Source organism: Colius striatus, chromosome 3 (assembly GCF_028858725.1).
Source record: "Colius striatus isolate bColStr4 chromosome 3, bColStr4.1.hap1, whole genome shotgun sequence".
NCBI lineage: Eukaryota > Metazoa > Chordata > Aves > Coliiformes > Coliidae > Colius > Colius striatus.
In genome coordinates this window covers 26,424,829-26,447,036 of record NC_084761.1, presented here as the reverse complement: position 1 = coordinate 26,447,036, position 22,208 = coordinate 26,424,829, and the positions used below count along the sequence as shown (strand labels likewise).

The 22,208-nt window shown below is 35.4% G+C and overlaps 1 protein-coding gene across 1 annotated transcript in view; it reads left to right on the top strand.

The window, feature by feature from the left end:
- The window catches only part of ANKRD50 (ankyrin repeat domain containing 50), a 42,123-nt gene that overhangs the window by 6,970 nt on the left and 12,945 nt on the right, over positions 1-22,208 (top strand). The window contains exon 3 of the mRNA XM_061992791.1: positions 16,975-17,204. Coding sequence (XP_061848775.1) covers positions 16,975-17,204 — 230 coding nt within the window. The remainder of the gene's footprint in view (positions 1-16,974; positions 17,205-22,208) is intronic.

The following is a 22,208-nucleotide window of genomic DNA, read 5'->3' as shown; positions in this document are numbered from 1 at the left end:
GCAGGTGACAATAGGTATTCACACCAAAGCGTTAAAATAATGCTAATAAAGAGTTGTTGGACATTGAGGTTCCTCCACACCTATGTGCCCTGTGATGCTTTACTAAGTATCTGTGGTATGGTTCATATGTGTCTGTATGTACCAATTTGCTTTGTAGTGGAACATGACCAATAATGTTAAGTGACATAGAAAGTAAAGCAGTTTTATAGTTATCTAGAATATGCAAATATTTGTCAACTTAATAGTCAAAAGTGTGAGAGATAATGTAAGGTTTTAGGCTGACTACAAGCTTGAAGCGGGGGTTTATGTTGATTAAAATTGAAAGCCCTCTTGTATGAGTCATTCATTTGGACAGCATTAAAGTACAACAAATCTTGTGCCAATAGCTGTTATCTGGGTAAAGTTACTTTTACCTGTTTGGAAGAGAACTCCAAAGGATCAAGCCTCTGGTGTTTCATATTTGGCAATATGATGGAAATCTCATGAACAGCAGAATTCAGAGTAAAAAAAATAGGGCTGTCAACCAGTGCTAACAAGCATTTTCACCCACCCCTGGCCTTCACTGTTATGGCTTTCTATGCTACTAGTTATTTTTTTTTCTTTTTCTTCCCCGTTTCCCTCAAGAGTGACATACCATCAGAAAGTTGCAATTTGCAGATGATTGAGAGATAAGGGGAAACAAGTTTTATTTCATTGTTTGTCTGACAGTGTTGAAAAACACAGGTTTGTTCCGCAAATGTTCTGTGACTGTGGTCCTGGGACTTCAAATCTGCAGTACTGAAATGCCATTTTTCTTACCGTTTACTTAGCATAGATGGAAGAACAGATTTAGAAGTTGAGTTGTGTGCAATAACAGACGAAGTGTGAAGAAGCTGTTCTTTTTAGAACTCTGTATATGATCTTTGAAGCCAGTAACATCATTAAAATTATCATGGATTGTGCAGGCTTTATTGAACAATTAATAACTGAGCTTTTCACTGTTGGAGTAGCTTATTCTTAATTTCAAAATCTTAAGTGGTTTTTGAGAGTAAATCTGTTAAACTGAAGACCAGCTCCTCTTTAGTTCTTTTGCTTTCTCTTTTTATTCCCTCCCTCTTTTTACTGTTTACCTTTGCATTGTCTTTAGGTAACATAAAGTTTCAAGTCCATTGTAGTGACTGAGGCTGGAGGTTAGTTAGAATATCCTGACTTTCATGGTATTAGTCTTTGATACTTGGGCTTCAATCTTGGAGGTTTCTCCTTGCTAGCAATTTAACTACATTATGCACTTCTGCTGATATTTGCAGTACCTAAAGTTCTGTGGTGGCTGTGAAAATAAGCAGTATTAATTTTTCTCTGGAGAGGGTGAGGTGGTAGCATGTGATATTTGGGCTACTTTTCTCTTAGTTTTATATTAGTTCTTTTAAATTAAATGCATGTAGTAAAAATCTGTTTCTTCCATGAGCTTAGGAGAATTTGAAATAAAAGATACACTGAGAGGTAGCACACAGGAAACAGTTACAGATGCCTGAGCTTAGGGTACAGGAAACTTGAGAGTTGCTGGGGTTTCTATCAATTTATTCTATAAGACATCAGTAATTCAGTATCAATCTTTTTTATAGAAAATAAGTACTTTGATTTTTCTCACCCAAGTCTCAAAGACTGTATGAAAGTGAATTACATATTTTTCTCTAAGCTCCCTTCTTCTGGAAAAGGCTGCTACACAACCTTTCTCTCCTTCTGCAGCTCCAGTACAAGCTTGATAGCTGTAGCTTTGCAACAGCTAAAAGAAGAACGTAGATCTTGTCAGACTGTAATTTCGTAGTTATAAATGGTAGAAAGAAAGCCAAAGACTAACTATATCCTGTTTCATCCAAAGAAAGATCTGGATGCATCATTAATTAATTTACAAGACCCTTTAAAGAAGAAGGTTCTTAAACTTCCAATGTGTTTGTTCGTTTACCACATGTAAAGATGAAATGTCCTGCTTGCTTAATTTCAACCTTGATAGAGAGGTTGGAAGGGGACTAAAGAAAATGAAATCCACCGTCTTCTTCTCCAGATGTAGGAAACCAACTCTGTTTCTGAGAGATGCTTCCTTCAACTGCTCTTAGGCTTGACAATTCTTCCAAGAAAAAAAAAAAGTTTGAAAAAATGTGTCTGACCAGAGTTTGGGGTTTTTTTTTTATTACTGTAATCTGAGCTTGTTACTACATGCAGTGTTCACTAGAGACATGGAAAATTGATTATTTCTTTCATTTTTGAGACAACCTTTTACGGATTTGAATATTGCTTTATACCCTTTCAACTTGTCTTTAAATGAAATAATTCCAACTTGTTAGTCTTTTCTTAGAGATCACACCCACAACTGTGACATTAAAAAATCCCTCAGCTAAATAAAGTTTTCTGTACCTAAAGATATTAGCAACATTTTAGATGTATAAATATGCAACATTCTGTGTCTGTAATTTCCCAGAATTTTATCCATTCCTGTATCTTTCACTTATGCTTGACTAGAATCCTGAAGCTAGTTGGATCCTAGCCCAGAGGAGCTTGATCTGGTACAAGACTGAATTCTGCTTTTAGTAGGAGCCATCAAATTTTCAGTTAAAAGCAAGCTCACTTCCATTAAAAGCCAGGTGGTTTGTGTTAGGTATCTTTCGTAGACTTCCTGTAGTGCATGGATGGGTTGCTGAAGGTGTTGACACCTACAGCGTGCCAAAGGGGAAGTGCAAGCAGTGCTCTAGCAAGAGAGGTACTTGGTGGTCTCTTCCAGGTAGCCTTCCATCCTATTTCTAGTCTTGGTTTGAGATTCCATAGAAGTTGGGTGTTTGAATGACACACTCTCAATTCTTTATGATTTAAGGCTAGATTCATGAAGGGACTTTTAAGTGTCTCTACTTTTGGAAAATCTTAGCCAAAATGTATGCAGCACATTTTTACCACTGGCAGTAATATGTACCCAATCATTTTAGAATAACTACCACTTTATTTCAGTATCTCACTTCTTGTAAAGAAAGTTATGTAAAAAATTGTACCTTCAACATCAAGTGTCTGAGGTGCTTTTTAATTAAAATATGTTTACACATAGCAATTGTGTAGTGAGAGACATAAAATATTAAAAATAGCAGACGACTTCACAGCACAAAGCCTTTTATGACTCTATAGGAAGCAGCTACATGTAAGCTGATATCTGCAAAATCAAGAAATATTTTGAGATCTGATGAAGAAAAATAGTGAAGAAGAACGTATTGTACTGAATCTTGATCATGTCTTCTGTGTGGTGGTGTACAACTACGGTGTATTAATGCTAAATGTTTGATAAAATGCTACTAGTGGTAGTTTACCAGTTACAACAGTTGTAGTAATTATGAATACAGTTTCTGTGCTTTCACTTCTATGTAGTATAAATATGGGAATTTATAAGTACTTATGTATTTGTTATGTATGTTATAGAGACTTCTAGTAAATAAAGTATTTGTCTGCATTTTAGTTACTCAGTAATGTGATTTATTTTATACTCATAAAGGCAGGACACCAACTGAAAATCATACCAATTCACAGGTAAGATGAGAAACTACTTTTGTAAGAGCATGCACAAGAGATTCAAAGGATCTGCCAACTCAGGTTTTATGTCTAGCTTGGTGAAAGTGAAGTTGCAGAAGGTAAATTTAAAGTTCTTAAACTTCCTCTTGTGAGAGCAACTTGACTGATGGAGTTTCTAATTCGTAGTATGTACAAGTAGTGTGTAACTGATGCTTTAGACTTCTAACTGACACTAGGTATCACAGAAGACACTGTGTTCTGGTACTCTGTAGACCATTACAAAGTCGAGTGTGTCCTGAAGCTTAAGTACTTTGTGGCATGTTTCTCTTTAGGCTTTTCCCCTAAACCTCTGGAGTTATCGGGTCACGTAGCAACAGTTAGTATTTCTGCAAGACCAAGTTGTATGTTCTTTCATTATATGGAAGCATTGCATACAGACTTAACATAATACCTTTTAAGGTTTTAACCTTTTTAGTTTAAATTACCATAAGAAAGTTTCCCGAAGGCATTTTAATAATGACAACCTACATAGACCTTTTTGTCTTCTACTTCTATAGGCATTAACATTTTGTCTTTAATCTATGTGGCTCAGTCTTAAACCTTACAGGTTTTCCTCTAAGCTGTTTAGTTAGGTGGACCTTCATAGCAATTCTCACTTGTTAATTATTTCCCTTCCCTCCAGTTTTCTATGCACATGTTCATAGCTTGTGCAAGGGTTTAAGTTTCTCTTCTTTTCTTTCTTTTTAATGACGAAAAGTGAAAGGATTTTATGGATTGTAAAGTAGAAAGGACTTAGCATGTCTAATATGCTGGGAAAATATATTATTGAAATTTTGCCACCCGAAAGTGTTAGTGAAGCAGTGCATTGAAGAGGTTTCAGTTTCTTCTGCATGATGTTGTGTACAATACACTAGGAATGGTGAGAAATCTTCTGTCTTTGTCTAGAAGCAGGAGTGTTTTCAATAGTTAATGAAGAAACACTTCATGGTTGAAGAATTACTGTTCAAAAATAAATAACTGGGAAAAAAAGCAAGTGTGATGGAAAATTAAGAAAGTAATTACTTGAAATAAGTGTTAAGTTGTATATAAGTGTTCAAAGGTATTTCAGAGAAGATAGCGTGTAGGTAGATAGGTTCCTGGTGCACTTGATGACATCAAAATATGATGGGGTAATATGAAAGAACTGAAAATGAGAAAGAAAAAAGACAAGGCAATTTACATAGCTGATTGACTAAAAGGGGCAAAAAGATTGCAATAAATGTGCTCTTTATATTGCATATTGGTAGGTAATGTCATACAAAGCAAGGACTAAACACTTGGTAAGAGGTGATCAGACATACCAGTTTTGGATGTTGCTGTTTAAATTGACCGGAGTGAGAGGAAGGTTGAGGATGAAGAATCATATGTGAGTGGGCTTTCAGTCCATGGCCCATCAGTGATTTGTTTTTGTTCTTTTTTTTCTTTGTTGATTACTAAGAGGTATTAATACTATTGCCTGTGCAAAGAAGGGGAGATAAGCATCTGGCTGCACAGATGCAAGCTTGTGTGCTAAAGATCTGGGATATCTTAGTAGACTAAAGAGATTAAGAAGAAGGGACATGGTTATTAGAAGAATTATGGAATTGTCATGGAAGAAAATACCGGCAGTATAGAGAAGACAGTACGGAACAGATAAGAATGAGTGTCATGAGGAAAAACTGTTCAAAATGGGATTACAACATGATTTCCATCGTAAGGCAGTTAATTAACAAATCTTGGTTTAACTACATTAGCTCTCCTGCAGTGATGGTGAGCATGATACAGTCACCAAGCTGTCTATCGTTTTTCTACACGTTCATGAAGTGGAATTAAACAGGACATTGGAAAAAAACCTTGTAGGTAAAGTGCAGCTGGTCCATGACAAGAGAAAAGAGTCATCCACAGTACACATTTTGTATCTAAAATGTTGTGGGGAGGGAAAAAGGAGGGTGTAGTCTCTGTCACTTTGTCTATTGCTGTCAAGGCTAAAAATAAATTTAAGAAATGGAAGTATAGAATCAGTTCCAAAGCTAAACACATCATTGCTGTAAGATAATAGAATCAGGTTCACATGGTGCTAACCTAACAATGTTTTTTAAAGTAAATTGGAAAAGATAAAGAAAGGATCCATAGGAGATTTACAGTCAAATTAGGAGAAACTGTATCTCCTTGGGGCAAGGGAAGATAAAAAAAACAACAAGCACAAGGTAACTAATAGGGATGCAGGGTGATGCATGAGAAACATATGCTGTGGATTCTACTTTGGAGAGTATGGGAGAATAATCTTGAATGGGACAGACGAAAGCTGCTCCATCTGTTGCCTCTTCAACTAAGACAGTGCAATTAAAGGTTATGATAGTCCCCTTTACTTGAGAAAATATTAAAAAGGATATGTGGTACCACAAACATAGGAGGAAAGCTGTCTTAAGTGCTTGACTAGCTATCTTAAAATCTTAATTTTTCATTTTGTATTTGTGCAAAGGATTTTCTGAAAATGAGGTTGGACAGTATAATCTGGCAATCAGTTCAGCAGTTGAAGTGGGGAGTGCTTTCTAATAATGTGCAAGGAATGAGAAAGGCAGGTATAGAGCAACTTGGTTAGGGATGAACAAGATTTCAAATTGCATATTGTTGTTTATCCTGGTTCCTTCAGACAGGCAATTTCTTCTCTTCTGAAGAAACATCTTACTGCTGAAAATAGCCACTGTAGCACCTCTTCTTTGTGCTTCCCAATCAGTACTGTATTTTTGTTTTGGAATCGAATGCATAGGAAAAAACTAATTAATTTGTAGATTGTCAGACTGAACTGTAGTAATAATGGTGACTGGCTTTGTATCATGTGCATTATGCTATTATCTTTTGTTACACGGTCATGGAATAATAGAATGTAGGGCTGGCTGTGCGCCTAACTGGAATACAGCCTGACAAAAGGCACATAACTGAATGTATTCACTGCAGTTTTCTACCTGTCTCATCAGCAGTCTTGTTTTTTCCTTTTTAGTGGCTAGCATTTGAATCATGGCACTAAATACAATTGTATATATGGAAAGCAATATCTGTTTCTTCAGTTGTGTTTATGCTCTATGTAAATCGAGACAAAAGAAATAAATTGATTTTGTCCATCTCCAAAACATAGAACAATTCCAACAAATTAAAATGCCTGTAAAATACAATACAAGAATTTTGATTTAGTTGTATAGTAATGTGTACAGATAAGAAGGTATGTTTTTGTTTAACAAATAAATATTATTTTTCTACAGTTAAGGAACCAGATAGTTAATAAGGAAAGCTGAAAAGACTGCATATTACATTTTGCATCATTTCATCAATGATTTAAAACCAACTTTGTCATTTTAAAATGTTCAACTGCTTATATAAACTTGTTAGTTTTCTTATTGCGGTACTGCACTCTTATGTGTTGCATTTGAACCATTTATTTCTGAATATTTACACAGTAAGTTACTTTACAAGTATGGAAAATCAGCTGCAGTATAGGTAATTCTCTCATTTCAACTAGTATTTAGTTTTCAATGAGTCTGATTTTATTCTTTCATCTTCTACATTTGATGTAAAGTGTACTTTCTTGGACACTCCTACCTTTCTATTTTTTTTTTAGGACACTGGTTTTTGGAAACAATGATAATTTAATTTCTACTTAATAAAATAAAAGGCAGTGGGTTTGGATTTTAAACAACACCTGATGTATGACAAATCTAAGGGTAAATATAAATAACAGCAATTCAGACAACAGCTCAAAAGCTGTTGAGAGGAAATAGGGTTATTCATATAGGGTCATGGAATTGACAAAGAGGAAGATAGGTGAGGTAGTAATCAAATGCCTTAGGTGTCTTTATACTAATGGAGAAAAGGTACGGGATAACAAGCAGAACTGGAAATACCAGTACACAGCCCAGATTGATTTAAATGCTCTAAAAGATGTGTCAGGATAACTTGAATAACTGGTATGTTCAAAAAAATAAGCTTGTTTAGCAGTTGCTTTGTCTGTTGTATGCTTGGTTGTAGTTCTAAAATACACTAAAGAAGTTAAAGCCAATGAAAAATGTATGAATAAAAGATATCAACTTAAAGGTTTGTTGGTAAAAATGTTAGCTTTTATGGACTGTAAGTTAAACTACCTACCAACTAACATATTAGACCATCTTGTGTGTCTAAAAGATTATCTGTTTTGGCAAAGTATAGTAGTTGTCGGGAACTAAGAGATTTCCACAACTCTAAACTATGTGTTTCCTAAAATACAAGTGTTTTGTTCTCTACTAAACCAGCAAGATGAAGTGAGCTAAGTTTCCTTAAGATATCAAGTGTAATTATCCAAGGCATAGAATTTGCACAATAATGTCTATATAGCTGAAAAATGTGAATAACAAATACAAGATTAAATTCATCTGGGAAAGCATGATATAAGTGAAAGTCTGTCAGTTCCCATATTTCTAATGTCAAAGAAGAGAAAATAGCTGGTGGGAAGACATAAATTCACTTTAATCAGCTTGTAAAGAACCAGCTGAGGAAATGAAAGAGAATTTCTGGAGATAGTGACTATAAAATTGTGTTGAGAAGGAAACACAAGCTAAAAGCAATGGACTTGGAGATACTGGTGTCCTCAGGTAATTTTGGGTAAGATCTCATGAAGACAAGTATAAAGAAAGAAGTTAACTGGAAACAGAATTAAGGCCTCAAAGCAGTATGTTAAATGTCCGGTATAGTGAAACTGAGCTCCTTATTGTTCATGTTTTCAATACTAGGAGGAAGACTGCAGGGAAAAAAAAAAAAAAGATCAGCTGATGAATATGAAAGTAAAAGAGTAAGGTGAAAATGAGGGTGAAATTGAAAGTTCAAGGTGCATTGTTCATTTTTTTCGAGAGGTGTGTTATGCTTAGTAATGAGAATTAATTCCATACATACATTAGCAGAAGGAAGACAATACCCACTAAGTGTCTGCTATTCACTGCGGAGGAAAAAATGATAGCACTGGCAAAGCTAAAATGTTCAATGCTTGTGTATATTGCCCTTTCTTAACAGCAACCATTCTTCAGTCAGCTAACATAATTAAAATAGCAACAAAGAAGTAAGATACAGGAAAACATACACTAGGAAACAAAAATGCAAACAAACATAGAATAGGTGAGATGTTTTCAAACTGCTCAGCCTATGAACTTTTCCTAATTATCTTCAAAGGACAGGTTATCTTTATCAAAATGAGTGAAAACTCAGACTTGCAAGAAAAAGATGTATCTATAGTGTTTTGCTTTAAAAAGAGACAAAAAGGCATTAGGAAATTAGAAGAGTATAAATTGAAATAAAAAATACTGGAACAAAGGAACTTTTTGCAAGCAACTGGAAAAAAAAACAAGTTGAAAAACAGCTAACATGATATGACATGGTTTGCTTTTGATAAAGCTAATATAACCTCGTTTTGTATGAGACTGAGTAATAGTACTTGTGGATAAGGGATAGCCATAAATATCGTTTTGGCTACAGGAAGGCTTTGATGCTTACATGAGACTCGTGCAAACAGGCTATGTGCAAGGGGTTGAGTAACTGTACTTGCAGAGTTAATTACCAGCATTTCCTGTTCTGACTGCCACAGCAAATGATGTTGGATTTCATAGAGGCCTGTCTTGTGTCTGTCTTTCTTCATTGTGTTCCTTAATGATGTTTCTGAGTAGAGAGAAATGGTTATAAATTGTGGATGCTACTAGCTTCCTTCTAATGATCCTTGTGTTAACCGTAAGACACAAATAATAGGGCAAGAAGTACAATAGTAAGAAAAACATGTTAAGGTTAGACATACAAGGGGAAAAGAAAAACTTGCCAATTACAAAAATATTAGGGATATGAAATAGTACACAGAATCACAGAATCTGAAGGGTTGGAAGGGACCTCACTGATCAGTGGAAATCTTTAGGAATGCCAAAACTAGTGTCTTTCAGGTGTAACAGATTTGAAGGTGATCTGTCTGCAGATGTGGAAGTAGACTATGTGACCTTGTCACACTAAAAAACATAACTGGCAGAATTTGTGTCGAATAAATTACTATTTTATATTATGTTTTCAGGAAAATGTTTGCATTGTTTCCTGTATACTCCTCCTCTTTAAGGCCTTTGCTAGGGCAGCAGGTTTTTCTGTGTCAGACTCTGAGTAGTTTAGAGCTTATTGTATATGTTAGCACATATAGCGAATATATTCCATTTAAAAATATAGAGAGAGAGACCAACCTGCTCATGGTAGCAGGTGTGAATGGTGTTCAGCTGCAGTTGTCTGGCCTTTATAATAGCTGATTTGTTTGCAAACTGTTCTAAGCAGTCCAACTATTATGCCAAAGTATTTTCTCTGAAGCTTTTATTTTCTGAGATTTTTAGTAAATCTACCAGTAAATCTGCTGGCAATGCTTTATAGACAAAAATCACCCATATATTTGTATGAGACAGTAGGAGGTCTCTAATCCACATGCAGGGGTCCAGCATGCTCTGTTTGTGTATGACCGATGGCACTGGTTCTACCATAAACTCTACTGTTGTCTGGCATGATGCCCTAGAGCTAGCCTTTGTGCTCTCCTTGTGAGACTGCAGGTCTGCTTTACAATTGCAGATAAAACTGGAGTTGCTACAAGACGTTGCAAAACCAGGTACTGAATTGCACAAAAGTTGCCTGCTGTTTCTAATTCAGCGTTTCTGAGAAGACCAGACCTTACATTTGCATCCATGTACTGTACCTAGAGCTTGCCCAACAGGTAATTCTCAGGAGTGGGTTTCATAATTTCTTTTCTGCTTTCTGCCTTTCCCTTTGTAAGACTAACTGAGTTGGGTAGAACTGCTAGAGCCAGTTTGTATTTCTGTGCAGCCTGTAAATAAATAATTTACTAGGAACAATAATCCATATTATACTGTAGTCTATAAGTGCATGTGATTCCAGTATCACACTTTGTCAGAAAGCCATTATCAGTTGCAGTGCACTTTATTATGTTGAAAAATTACAGAGCAGCTACCTCAATAACCTGATCAAATTCATCGGTATGTACACAGGTGTGCACACATCAAACCGGGTCACTCCTCTTTCGGCATACTTAGCCATGTGTTTTATTTTGCAGCTTTTTAAGTGTAGAAGTATCTTATGCTTCACAGCCCTTGTACTTCTCAAACATTTTTGATGTTAAGGGCCCTGTAAGTATGTTTTTCAGAATGTTACTACCAGTATAAGCAGCTGGGTGATGAGTAGGAAGCAGATGCCTGCTGAATTAGGGTGCTGTTACCCACAAAGTAGCTGTTGGACTTGACCATTAAAATTTCCCGTTTAATCATTACCCAAAATGAATTGCAAGACAGGTAAATAAAGTATTTACTGTCAGTCATCCATAAGACATAAATGCCTTCTCATAGCACAAAGTGAAACTGGCTAAACTGCAAACAGTACTGCAAGTAATTTGTAAAGATGCTCTGTTTTTTCTTTCTGTATGAATACAGCCGCTGAAAGCCTTCTCAGAAAGAAGGTAATGTTTTATCAGCTGAGAGCAGGAATTGCCAATTGTATATAGAGGTAAAATTTACCTTTTCTTCTTTTATTATGACCTATACCCCATATGCATTTGGAAAACAAAAGGGAAAAAATCAGCTATTGGTACACATCTGTCTTTGCTAAAGCTTCTAACAGTCTTTATCAGCCTTTTCTTCACTGGCTTCATTCTTTGAAATGCAAATTGGAGCCTTAGGAGGACAACCTTAATGGATTTTACTGTGCTAACCAACCCCATGATTATTACAGTATACAACTGAAGAGGTGTTTGTAAGCTCATGGGGCAGTGGGAAGGAAAGTGCAGGATTTGGTGTCGCTTCTGAGAATTTTTTAAGTACAGATATTGTAAAAAATTGTTTACATTTTGTTTTCTATTCTTATACATTTTATAGGTTTCAAGTTTATTCCATGAGCAGTGGAAGTAGTGAAAACTCTATTGTGTAGACTTGTGCCCTCAAGTACCTACATCTTTAGGTATCTTGCAATGGCCTGGGCTGTTGTCTGGAATATCCGTTTAAGATAAATCCTTTCCCTTTTGCTGTCATGCAGCACCTCCAGCTCTGTGCTAGAGAGCCTTCTCTTTCCCATCATGTCCCTCAGCAGTGGGCTGGGGAAGATGGAGCTTCTGCTAGACCTGGTTCAGAGCTGGTGGGGACAGCACAAGGTTTTTACTTATTGGCTGGGATTTTTGCTGGGACTCTGTGTGATTTTTAGGCAATAATCCCACTGCTGCTTATGTTGCTGACAAAAATGACTACAACATTATGTAATTATAATTGGCCTATTTAAAATTTCACTATGTACTTAATTTTCTGTATTTTCTGTTACAACATAAATGAACATGTCTTAAAAACTACGTGGTAAACTGCTGTGATATAAACCACCCATAAGAATGCAAATGCTCGTTTTTCAGAAGACTGACAAGTAATGTTTGAAGAATTGTCTATTTTGTAATATGATAGTTATTGTTAATCTGTATGTATAGAAATATGTATATACAGAGAGATATCCATCCAATATATATGTAGGTATATTCCTCTGTTACTTGAATTTTCAGTAATTTTTTGGATCAAATGTGCAAATGAGTGATTTCTTTGTAACCTCTATGAGACATTCAGAGATCTCATACAGAGGACAGCACTGTGGTGTCTCTCATGTAAAGTGAATGTTTTCAGAGGTTCTATTAGTAAAAATTTGCCAATAGAATAATAAATTCAGGTAAAACAATGTAATTTCAATTGCTGATAGCATTTGATCAGCTCCATCGTATTGCTAGTAATCACCAAACCATCTCATCCATGATATCTGAATACAGGTTTTTTGCGCATATGTTTACAGTCCTCAAGGAATTACTTTAGTTCCAAAGAATTACAATCCTCATGGCATTTGCAGCTATTTTCTGTTACTCTGTGTGATTGCCTACTGGCACTACCATTTCTTGTGACTCAGAATAGTGGCATTTAATATTAACTTAATTGTATCTGCTGCGTATTAACCGTCTCATTGACACTGAATATTGTGTTCCTGTTTTCAAATGCAAATAGTCTTTAGGAAAGATGTTCTGTGGCCGTTTCAACAGAGAGGTGCTGGTGAATTCAAGCCAGAAGGATGACAATTTCCTAACATTTCATAACTCCCAAAAACAAGACAGCTGAAATGGAGCATGAGGGCAACCTTACCTGGCCACACTAAACATCACTTAGAGAATTTAGCCCTATTAAAAAAAAAAAAAAATTTGGGATGTTTGCCATACTTTTCTTGTGCTCATGCCTTGTAGTAGTGTTCTTTAGCTGTACCACTCATTACTTTTACTCTGCCTTGCAAGCTTGGCAAGGGTAGTAGCAAAGCTTGGAAGAGGACAATAGCCTTCATTCCATAACACTGGCGAAAATACTATGGTTTTGGTCTGCAGATGCAAAATCAGCTTCACATTTCCACCTTTGGGACAGTTCAGCGTGCATGCCCACTTTCAGAATTAATCCTGAAGCTGGCTCTCTAGCTGTAGCTTACAAACATTGTTTCCTCTGAATGAAAATCTTTGGAGACATTTAGTAGTTTAACATGAGGATGAAAAATTAACCGCTTGATAATTAAGGTGGGGGGGAATTAATTTCATATGCAGGGATTAGGAAAATGACAAATAGCTGGTGAATTTGCTCAGGGAATCTGGTGTAGAAGCAGTTGTGAAAAAGCAGGAGGAGAAAGCAGAGAGGGGCATTTGTGGGGTAATGATGTTGTCTGCTTTTTTACAAAGTTTCTTTGAAAGAGCAAAATTTGTAAGCTTCCAACACAGACCTCTGGGACTGTTCTTTCTTGGCGTCAGTGACTGTAACTAAAATGCAAGTGCTCAACTGTAACCTGTTGGCAAGGAGATGTCTCAAATGGCAGTTTGTAAAAGAATTGTCATACTGATGTAGAAAAAAACCAACTTAAGAGCTATAGCAGATTTCCAAATCAATCATTTCTACAGTGAAATTTTAAGTATTTCGTGTTTTGTGAAAAATGACAGCATTTGGAATCTGACAAATGGGGAGAGGTGTGTTTGGGGGTTTTCTGGTTTTTCTTTGCTTCTAGCTTCCTTAGGAGATACATTTTATACAATAAAACAATAAGCTACGTTTTATACAATAAATAAGCTAAGTTTTATACAATAAAACAATAAGCCCTTTTAACAATAAGCTACATTCACGTTGTAATAGCCATCAAACAGTTTAAGTGGGGACACAACTGAATTTTCTGTACACCAGAGACAAGCAAATATGAGGAAAATATTCATAAGGAAATAGGATTTATAACTTCTTTTACCCCGGAAACCACTTGAACCTCTTACTGTTATTTGGCACGTATGTGTTTGCCTTTTCTATTTTCTTTTTTTCTCCCACTCCCTTTCCCCCTAAGTGTGTGAAATCCACTGTGATTCTCTTTTCAGCCTTTGTGGACAACACCACTATCTTTCTACTTTGTTGTGTCTTGATATTTTTGTGGATCCAATCCAAAAATCTCAAAGATAATTATAAACAGAACTTTACCATAGCCCGTATATATTCTTTCCATATGTGGAAAATCATGTTTGCGTGGGCTCTGTCAACTCAGTAGCAACCCTTAAAAATTCTGTGGGATTGTTCATTGTTCTGAGAACTCCTTATTTGCCAGAGAGCATGTAAAACATCTTTGCTTCACATAAGTCATTAGATTACATTGCAATTAAAATGAATTCCATCATTTAAAGTAACTGATTGTGCTGTCTTTAGAGATTTTGTATTTTTACTGATTAATCATTGTTTTAAGTAATGATTTTTATTTCATAAATCTTCTGTAACAATAACCACTTTTATATCTGAATTGAATATGGAAGTTGTAAAGCTGTTATCCTTTCAGAAGGTAAAGAAAATCAACCTCAAACCTTTTGAGAGGTACTTTGCAAATTAAGCAATCTGTTACAACAATCTGTAGATGAATCACCAGGTATGGAAGTACTTTAAGACATTGTTAATTCCGTTTTGATTTATGTCATTTTCCTATGCAAGCAAGAAATTGTAGGGCAGTGTAGGGCACTAAGTCACATGGAGGTAAACATGACGTGACTTTTGGCAAATGACCACAGCACTTGCTGTCTCTGTGACGTTTCACTATTATGTTACTTGGCATCTACTCTGAAGTCAAGAGATATAAAATGTTTACAAAGTTCTGAAGTTTATCAAATGGTTTCCTAAGACACTTTAAAGTTTTACCAATGTCTCATCAATGCCACACTTTTAGTAATATTGCTGTAAGTTCCCTGCAAGTTCTGGGAAAATGTAGTTTAGTGCTTGCCCAGCGCTTACATTATTCCTTAGACATCTGCTTTCAACCCTGTTTGGAGGCAGGATGAACGTTTTGATTTTACTTGATACAGTCAAGTGCTAGTTACTGCAGGAATTAAACAGAATGATGTAGCACTCTTTCCCAGACATGACAGTTAGCTTTTCTTGGTGGAATTCAGGTAGATTGTCGGATGCTCCTAAGATACTTTGTAGGCATTCTATTAGGGTCACACAGATTTTAAATGAGGTTTTAGTTTAAGATGCCATTACCATTTCTCCGTATCTCACAGTAACATTTGTACTGGAGGTAATTTTATATAGAAAACTATGTGAAAAAAGAATTATTTTTGACAGAAACGTTGCAAGGAAAATGCCTTCACATAAATAGCTGAAGGGGCAAGGCAGCATTCTGCTGGGGAGAGGAGTGGAAAATGTGGTCATTTCCAACTGCCTCCTTTCATTGTGGGATTGGCATCACTTAGGAAAGTAATTTTAACCTTCTGGCTACTTTAATTTCCTGTTCTGTAAATTGGTAGCTGCTTAACTTCCCAGCTAAGTGAACAGTGATTTTAGTTGTACTTTAGGCGTCTTCTGAAAAAGTAACTAGCTGTTACTGAAAGAATTCTCAGTGGTCTTCTGCATCTACAAAAACACAAAAAAAACCCAAAAAAACCAGAACATGACAATGTTAGGGATTTAAAATCCATCTAATACTGAATACTTTCACAACATAAATGGTTTCCTTTTTATACCTTTGGGGAAGTTTCTCAAAGTGTATTAGATCACCTAATCTGCTCTGTTGGATTCTGCTGTTACTGTTGATCATGAGAGGTGCACCACTCTGTTTCCATTTTGCATTTTTCTCATTCAGAAAAACATAAATAACAAACCTTCCACTAACAGGGCTTACAAATAATTTCTCAAGTGGGTTGTGTTCTTCCATTAACAGGCAACATTTGCCCATATTCTACTTTGAATGCTTGTTGACCAGTGTCTTCTAAAGATAATTTGTTCAGTAAAATAAATGAAAAAAAAATATTATGGTCTTCAGTAAAACAAAAATTACTTATGATGGGCATGTCTTCTAGACATGTGTTAAGTAACAAATCTAAAGAGTTAACTGCTAGATACATAATTTTCTCACCTTCTTTCATTACAAAGTCAAAGTTTACTTGCGAAATATATTTAAAGGTAATTTAGTCAGTTAAACTTTTTTTATTATCGTTTATTATTGTTTCCCAAAACATAGTAGAGTAATGGAAATACTGGATAGACCCATGACAGTTAATGTAGTAGCTATCTAAAGATACATGTAAGTGCAGAGATAGATATATTTTTAAGACATATTATTAAGGGTGGCAACAACACATGCAAATGCATACAATGCAATACATGCAGACTCGAGATTTTTAGCTGCACGGTCAGATGCAGTGGTATATATGCTAGAATCCTGAGGATGCAGATAATCCTTTTCTAGTAATCAGATCTTGACAACTTCAATATAAATAAATACTAATACATCAAAGTCACTACCAAATGCCTCAGTCTGCTGCTAAATTAATCTGCATTTCATTTGTGAAGGTATGGCAGAAATTCTGTTCTTTATATAGCTGTTATTCCTTCAGACTTGAACTCTTTGAGCTTTGGTACTTCATGTATCTTTTATTTAGACCTTTGTTTCATTACCAACTATTGTTTGTTCTTTGTTTCTGATAAGCAATAGCAGCTTTAGCAGATATAACAGGAATGAAGTTCTTAAACTTTAGGCCAAATAGATTATTAGTGAAGCAGCGTTTTTCCAAATCTTCTACTTTACCTTGAACAACGTTACACAGTTTTAAAGTATTATTCTAAATTATAAGTTTATTAAAAAATAACATTGCCTAAGCAAGTATTAATATTACATCACTGACTGTTCAGACTATCTCTGTCAATATACGTCTGTATTTTCTGCGGTAACCATTCAAAACATTCCTTACATTGTTTAAGAAATAACTTTGCTTTGTAAGTTGATCATAGCTTCAACTTGAATGACTGCACAATAGTCAAATGTATTGTTAAATGTATTTAAAATACTGATGTTATTTCGTGTTCCTTACAGGTGCATTCTGCTCCCTCTTTTGGGAATGAAGCCTCCTCAGCAGAGCCTCTTCCTGGTCATAGATTCAGTTGATGAGGGCTGTAACGTTTCCGAGGGTGAACAGACTTCTACAAGTCTATCTGGAACAATAGCGGAGCTTTTAGCTGGCCATTTTGAATTCTTCCCTCCTTGGCTGCTGCTCCTGTGTTCTGCCCGCAAACAGAGTAAAGCTGTTACAAAAATGTTTACAGGTGAGTACAGAGCATAGGAAATGTTTGTCACCTGCACCTGTAACTAGGATGTAGTGTTTACAAGATCCTCAGTGATGGTTGAAAGTACTAACGTGCTTCTAAAAAATTACGATCACAAAAATGCTAATTAAAAAAACCCACACATTCCGAGGTAAATTGTGTCTTTGCAATACATCTGCAAAGAATGTAGCTGCTTTGTATTTTTTTCTTGCTTTGCTAGTTTTAAAAAGCTTTGAAACAGTCCAGGTGACGTGTAAATACATATGCCAGCTGCGTATACCCATTCCTTGCAACCTCAAAAGGTTTTTTTTAGTTTTCATCTCCCATTAAAATCTCTTCCTATATTTTGGAAAGCAGAGAATAATCTTTGAAGGTAGAATTTGAGAGAGGAACAATATAGTTGTGAATTCTTGGAGTATACTTTTGGCAAAGGTTGCACAGTAAAAAAAATTCTTTACAGCTTCTTCATGCTAGCTTGACTGTGTTATGAGAACATTTCTTCACTATAATGACATTGTTACTGGAAGTTTTCTGAAATTTAATAAAGGGCAAAATCTAGACTGGATTCCAGGCCTATGTATAAAGCCTGTGTGTTTTAAGGACACAATTAGAACAAAAATGTGATTATAGAACAGAGACCCATAGGCTTGCTCATTTCCACAGTAGCAAAAGGTCAATGGGATAATTGCGTCTTGGAATGAAGTACTGTATTAATCAGTGGCAGACTTGAGGATTGGTATTTGGGAGTATGTGAGAACTAAAGGAAACATTGAGGTAGCTTCACAGGGCTCCTTTGGACGTTCATATGGGAATAGTTTTGTCAAAACTTGGCTGATTAGGTATGTTGTCATTTCCAAAAAAACAGACAAAACTTTCTTCAGAGCAGTTTTATTTCCTTTCCATTGAATCATACGTTTCAGACTAGTCTTAAAAAAAATTGCTATTGTCTTCTAAGTATGTTTCCAGATTGTATTCCCAGCAGGAAAAATCAGCAGAATTAATGGCTATGCCTTTAAAATAAATGTAATTTGAATGAGTTAATTTCTCATTTCCACAGAGAATGACTTGCGGAATAATATAAAGGAAGCAGGGTTGTGATATTATAATCCCATTTTTGCTGTGGAAAAGGTGCAGCAAAGAAAGAATGAATCCTCAAATAATTGGATACAAATTGAGAACAAATTCTAAGACCTATTTAGAAGAAGTGGTGCTTCATCCACTACAAAAGCAAATTATGACATTATAGCCCATGTGACACCTGCCCACTGAATACACATGGATTATTTTCATCTTTGCAGACAGTGTTGAAGTTTTTGAAAGATACAGCAAGGATATGAGGTGCGTGGCTGGAGGTTCTGTTAATTTCAGATACATTACAACTCTGTATTGTAAAACCTGAGATAACGTTGATTTTTTTTTTCTGATTCTAGCCTGAAAAGGATAGACTGTCATTAACGCTTCTACTGGGGCAAACTCTTCTCTTCCTTTGTGGTGCTGGAATTTTTCTTTTTAGCTGAGCCAATTTATAAAGCTATTTAAGTGGTGGGCAAGCAGAATTCAAAATCAAGAATAAGTATTTTTTGCGCTCATCACGGAGGAAATAAGTGGTGTATAATGTGAGCTGCCCTCTGGGATGCTATTGTACTATCTAATACTTCCAATTTCCAAGCAGATAAATGTTTGCAACTGTAATGATAAGATAGTCACTGTATGTTTTCTTCAAATATGTTGCTTTACTTTGGAATTAAAAAAAAAGTCACTGTAATTTAGCAAGACAAGTTGGAATCCTTTTAGGATTATTTTAGGAAAATATGTCCCATCTGTATTATTTTCTGCTATAAGTTTTAGAGTATTATATGAAATACTTATTAATATTATTTTCTTTATAATCAGTTTATATCACTTTTCACATAAAATTTTCATACAGTGCAAGTTCCCTTCAGATGTCTGCTGAAATGAGAGCTAAACCTATTGGTCAGAAAGTGTTACCAATGACTGGGAGCGGGTTTGCTGCAGTGGCCTGGTCCTGATAATGCCCTTTTTTGTGTGTCCAGTACAGATGAGAGTTCTGCAAGCATTTCCTTAGCCAAGAATAGGAATGACGTGGAAGAAAGTCCAGTCTTTTTCATCCACTGTCATCTTGCTGCTGACAGTGTTAAATACATCATCCCTATCCAAGAATAAGAAAATGAGGAGGGGTATTTATTGTGGTCCTCTTTGTTCCTTCACTTTGATTGGTGACTTAGTTATGAAAGTTGAGTAGTTGTATCTGCATCTGCTATAGCTTGTCTTCTGGGCCCTTCTGTATTCCTTGGTTCTGTAGTAGCACAATGTGCTACAGATTTTTCCCATTACTCAGATTCTCAGCTTTCATCAATTAAAAAAAAAAAAACTTACCCAAAAGAAGGGTTTTGCCCCTTGTGACTGCAGAGACAACCTCTAAAATATGAACCAAATGTCAAATGATGCTTGCATGAGTCTGTGGTCACCCTCCTCAGTAAGCAACAACCAGACAATTGGGTAAAAGAGGAGGGGAACAGATAATGTGTGTCCTTCTGCCTTCTCTTGCATGTGCCCTGTCACCAAGTGCCACATCATATCTGTATGTTTTTCTGATAGACTTTTTTCATAAATTTAACAACTCTTTTATCTTGCACCCATGATTATCCAGATTATCTCCCACGTCGTTTGCTATCATTTAACCACAGGTACGACAGTCAAGCATCTCCATTAAGCAGTCTTTGTCTTATAATTTTAGAAAAAGTTTTCTCGTATTGATAATAACTGAAACATAGATTTTTTTCTTTTAATGCTTTAGCTAATAAAAACACGCCTTCCAAAATGAGACTAAATCTTGAAAGCACAGCCATTGTTCTTACAAAACAATTCCTTTTTTAAAGATCCATCATATTAGTTTAAACACTTTGACGTTTTAAAATCTGGCATTTTATTTAGATAAGTTTGAGTGTAAAACAGATTATTTTCTCATTATCAGCACTAAAGTAAATAGACAAAGTGCATATGTACTGATTTGAAGAGACTTTTTTTAATAGGTGGTTCTTTAATTTCCTCTTTTTGATACATACATAAATTAAGTATCTGCATCATCTCGCTTGATTATACCCCTCAATTAAACACTGACATTCAGTGACATTCATGAGGCATGAGTGCACCAGAGTGGTACAACCATGCAGATGTCACGTTTCAGGGAGCCATAGTAGGAAACTACAATAAAAAGAATCAAAAGTGCACTTGAAAGGGTTCAGTCTAGCCCGCAGAGGCAGCTTAAGCTCCATTTACCCACTTACTCATTAAAAAAATTTTTTTAAATGCATAAAATCTGTTATTCATTTTTCATTCTTCCTTTTATCCATCACTCAGTTCCAGACAGCCAAATATTATTAAGGTCTGATATTTATCCAGACTTACTCTGGATTAGAAATCTTTGGAGCATCTTTCTCATATTTCTGCTAATTGTTGTTTCTGGTCTGAATATATGTAGAGAGTTGTTTTCCTTGTAGCCTTTCCTAAAATTTAAAAAAAAAAGAAACAAGCAAAAATGGAGAGATTTTTTTCAGAAATACCATAAAAATCACAACCTAGCTTCTCTGCACCCAGAAAACTCACAGTTTGGTAATTGAACCTATTCAGGTATTGCTGAATTCCCAAATCAGTTGTCTGAATTGGAACTGAACCTTTTCTCAGTAGCTGCCATTCCAGAAAATAAGTGGCACAAGACCACTTCGGGAGAGATTGATTCAAAAAAGAAAATCTAAGTTTTCCTCTAATTTTTCACTGTAAATTGGAATTTGTTTGAGTTGTTTGATGTCACTTTAAAGTCTTTCAGGGAGTTAGATTTTTACTATGAAAGCTAACTTTTATGCATTTATGTAGTAGTAAATTTTACTTTTATAATATTAAAGCTTTGAAAAAGTCTGTTGTTTGGGTTTTAAAAAAAAAATAGGCTTGGGAAACAACCTGGCAGCTTTTAAACACTGTTTTTTTTCTTCTCAGTATCACTTTTTCTGAATTACCAATTTGAAAACATAATACTAGGGAATTTCATATTTCCTAGTAAAAAATTGTGTGTGAATTTTGAATTTAATTACTTTATGATAAAGAGAGAAGACTAAATTGTTTTAAATGTACTGTTATGCATAAATTTAACTAAATAAACGTCTATGCAATGACATGGACCAGAGAGTGCAGCAAACTTCAACCTCAATGTCTTTTAGCATCTGTGGTAGATGCAGCAATATTTGGAATGCAGAGTGTATTGCAAATGCACTAAAAGCTAAATGTGCTGCTTGAATTTTCAGGTGCATTTTACTCTGCTGACTACATGATTCTTTTTGAGCAAGTGTATGTAAATGGCCGTAAAAATACCTAATTTCATATATGCTGAGATCAGCAGTGTAAATTATTAATGCCAAAATGTCACTATGTTTTTGATACTTTAGATTACTTTAAAGTTAACAATTCAGTTAAACGAAACATGTTAAAATGTATTTGAAACTTTTGTAGTTTACTTCTGTAAATATATTTAAATGTACAAAAGTTGAAGGCTATTTTTAAGTCTTTACTGGAACCTGCTAGTTAATAGCTTATTTTTTATTATTAAAGTTTGAGAAGGTTGACATACTGTGAAAGTATTTATATGGCCAAGATACCTTTTTTCCCTTTTTATTTTTTTTCTACCTTTGAACAACCCTAGATCTTGCCAAGAAATACATTTGGAACTGATTTGTTTACAGAACTGCCAGGAATTTAATAAATCAGGAAAATCCATTTTGGAGCTCCCATTGGGTTGAAAGCGATGCATTGTAAGAAAAATTTTAACAATGCAAAAAGCAGGGTCGTGGGACTGCAAGTTCTGTCTACTGCACTCCTGTTTTGCTGAACTTAAGTAGTTCATGGGAATGCATCTAAAACAAAATGAGCTTTCTCTTAATGTTTTGGTGCTGCTTGTCCATGAAAGTGACTTATTGTATCTGGTAGGGTTGA